Source organism: Scomber japonicus, chromosome 13, assembly GCF_027409825.1.
Source record: "Scomber japonicus isolate fScoJap1 chromosome 13, fScoJap1.pri, whole genome shotgun sequence".
NCBI lineage: Eukaryota > Metazoa > Chordata > Actinopteri > Scombriformes > Scombridae > Scomber > Scomber japonicus.
This window is the reverse complement of record NC_070590.1, coordinates 897,825-901,212: the sequence shown is the minus strand read 5'-3', so window position 1 is coordinate 901,212 and position 3,388 is coordinate 897,825. Positions and strand designations below refer to the sequence as shown.

At 47.8% G+C, this 3,388-nt stretch overlaps 1 protein-coding gene and 1 long non-coding RNA gene across 2 annotated transcripts; both read right to left on the bottom strand.

Annotated features, from left to right (window-relative positions):
• Positions 1–356: 356 nt before the first annotated feature.
• Positions 357–1,261, bottom strand: LOC128371862 (uncharacterized). The gene is made up of 3 exons (XR_008322821.1): positions 1,206–1,261; positions 929–1,031; positions 357–451 (listed from the first exon to the last, which is right to left on the bottom strand). It is a non-coding gene; the product is annotated as an uncharacterized LOC128371862 (long non-coding RNA).
• Positions 1,262–1,588: 327 nt separating this feature from the next.
• On the bottom strand, positions 1,589–2,886 carry LOC128371697 (hepatitis A virus cellular receptor 1 homolog; the record flags this gene model as incomplete). The annotated part of the gene is made up of 3 exons (XM_053332076.1): positions 1,589–1,731; positions 1,807–1,958; positions 2,837–2,886. Coding segments are annotated over 3 exons (345 nt in total), but the record flags the coding sequence as incomplete, so codon positions are not given.
• Positions 2,887–3,388: the final 502 nt, after the last annotated feature.

Genomic DNA, 3,388 nt, shown 5'->3' with positions numbered 1-3,388 from the left:
CAAACTATACTACAGTAAAGTACTAGTACCTCAAACTGTACTTCATTACAGTACTTGAGTAAATGTACTTAGTTACTTTTCATCCCTGTTAATGTGTTAAAATCACTGATCAATACAAACCAAACTGCTCTACAACAGTGTAATCCTGCAGTCAGTGTCGCCACCTGCTGGTCAGAGAGCAGAACTACAGCAACACATGACATGTAGAAATAAATCATTTATTTATTACTAACATTTATTTACAGCATTTATTACATTATTACAGATTCTGCTGCTCAGTGAGACAGTTTGTTTGGATTGTTTGATCATTTTAAAGGAAACAGGAAACAGGACACAGGAAGCAGGAAGTGTTCAGTCATGTGATCCCTGTGTGTCTACACTGAGCTGTCCTCCTCTTCTGATTGGTTCAGCCTCCGGTCAGTCGTTGCTCTCCGATTGGACCGCCACACTCCTGCAGACACAGAACACATGTCACAGAGTAAGAAGTGTCTGTGTGTGTGTGTGTGTCTGTCTGTCTGTCTGTCTGTCTGTCTCTCTCTCTCTCTGTGGTCTGTGGTCTGTGTGTGTGTGTGTTTGTGTGTGTGTGTGTGTGTGTGTGTGTGTGTGTGTGTGTGTGTGTGTGTGTGTGTGTGTGTGTGTGTGTATGTGTGTGTTTGTGTGTGTGTGCGTGTATGTGTGTGTGTGGGTGTGTGTGTCATAGGCTACTGTTGAGGACACATGTCTGACTCAGGATCAGTTAAACTGGGTCAAAAGTCTCCAACTTGTCTTTCTATCCAATGTCCATTATAGACTGTGTGTGTGTGTGTGTGTGTGTGTGTGTGTGTGTGTGTGTGTGTGTGTGTGTGTGTGTGTGTGTGTGTGTGTGTGTGTGTGTGTGTGTGTGTTTGTGTGTGTGTGTGTGTGTGTGTGTGTGTGTGTCTGTACTGACTATAAGCAGCTGTCAGCAGCAGAGCAGGAATGAAGATGATGAGGGAGAGTCTGAGTGTGTGTCCGATGAAGATGTGTAGACTGTTTACCTGCTGAACAGGTGACTGCACACACACACACACACACACACACACACACACACACACACACATACACACATACACACACACAAACACCCACACAAACACACAAACACACACACACAGACAAACAGATAAAAGTTTAAATATTTAGACAAAGTAAACTCTTCTTCTTCTCTTGTCTTCAGTGTTCGGTACCTGAACCAGCGCCACCATGGGCCCTGTGGTGTCATCTGCTGTGACATCACTTCCTGTCGCCTCCCTCTCCCGTCCATCTGCTGTGACATCACTTCCTGTCGCCTCCCTCTCCCGTCCTCTGCTGGAACCTGCTGAACACAGAGTGTGAGATATTAAAGCATAATAACTTAAGGTAGTTCTCAGGTCCAGGACAGGAAGTCAGGATGACCACTTCTTGTCCTGGACCTCTCAACTCAACCAGTCAGCTGATGTTCTCCCACCTATAGAACCCGGTTCTGTTTCAGGGTTCTCCTGCTGCTCAGGTTCTCCACGTGCTCCTATTGTTATATTTATGAATCTGATTGGATGAGCATGTGAGTCTGACTGCTTTATACCAGCAGGACTCAAACACCTGCTGTGTGAAGCTTTCTGTCCCTCCGGGGCTTCTGTAGTTCTTTATACTCACTGGTTGCAGTTCGTGGTGCGTTCAGGGTCTCAGCTGAGAGCTCGGAGCTTTCTGTGGCAGGAGAGTCGATCACGGAGCGAGCTGCAGGATCAGACACATTTATTAGCATTTACCGGGACCAGACTGTGACTGAGTGATGAAGCTGAGCCGACCTACAGCTGCTGATGATGATGAGGTGCAGGCTAAACGTTTGGTCGTTGAAGAGGCCGGGACGCTCCACTCTGCAGTGATAGAAACCAGAGTCTGAGAGCCGAGAGTCAGAGATGGACAAAGACGAGGAGCCGGGCTCTGAGGAGGAGACGGAGTACCTGGAGAGTAAAGAGAGTATTTAAAGAACTACAACTCCCATGAGCCTCTGCTGCTGTCACCACGACATCACACACAGGAGCAGATATTTACTGCTAGTTCCGGTCCTCTGAAAAGAAGCCAATGCGGAAGGAACTTAGAGCTGCATTCTATCAAAAGGCCACCAGGGGGCGACCATCTCTATACAAGTCAATGGAGAAGTAACTTAGAGCTGCATTCTACCAAAAGGCCACCAGGGGGCGACCGTCTCTATACAAGTCAATGGAGAAGTAACTTAGAGCTGCATTCTATCAAAAGGCCACCAGGGGGCGACCGTCTCTATACAAGTCAATAGAGAATTCACCAACTTCTCACTTGATTTCTAACCTCAGTAAACGTTTTCAAAATGTGTTTATGGTCTCAATTGCTAGTTTAAAGCCTTCTTCAATGCAGTATGATGTTCATTTGGGACATTTTGGCCTCCCTGATTTTATACGTGACGATAAAGCAGGGTACGCATTAGGGGGCGTGGCTACGTCCTGATTGACAGGTTGATTGACCAATGTCCTCGAGATCCAGCCCTCGTAACCATAGCAACCTCCGCGCTCCGCCCATGGCCCCGCCCATACGTCCGTCCATGGCCCCGCCTCATACCCATATAAGTAGAATCCGTGTTTTTATTTTTCCCAGCATGCACCTGAAATTTTCAAGATGGCGCTGCCTAGATTAGAAACTATTGGCTTCCGAGCAGCAGTCCACAAACCAATGGGTGACGTCACGGATGTTACGTCCGGAGAATCTAGTCTGTGAGTAATATGAGTGATGTAGTTAAAGTATCTGAAGCCTCTGATTGGATGTTTGGTGCAGCGGTGCATGCTGGGACTTGTAGTGAGCAGCGTACCTGTTGGACTTCCTGTAAGTCACGTGACCCGCGGCTGCGTTGATCAGTGTGTGTTGGCAGCTGAACAGAGTCGGCTCCTCTCGACCCCAACACACCGCCGCTCCTCTCTGCTTCATCGCCTCCGAGCGACACGGCAACGTCACGCTGCGCCCGGCAACGCCCACCACCGTCTCCATGGCGACTGCCGACACTACCGACAAAAAACACGAACACGTTAAAGTTTACGTTAAAGTTTAACCTTCCTGTCGTCCTTTCGGGTCAAATTGACCCATCTGTTTTGACTGTTCCTTCCTGCCTTCCTTCCTTCCTTCCATCTGTGCTTCCTCTCTCCTTCTCTCTTTCTTTCCTTCTTCTCTCTTTCTTCCCTTCCTCCATCTCCCTTTCTTCCTTCCTTCTGTCCTTCCTCCCCCTACTTTCTTTCCTTCCTTCCTTCTTTCCTCCGTCCTTCCTACCTTCTTTCCTTCCTTCCTTCTTTCCTCTGTCCTTCCTTCCTTACTTCTCTCTTTCTTTCCTTCTTCTCTCTTTCTTCCTTCCTTCTGTCCTTCCTCCCCC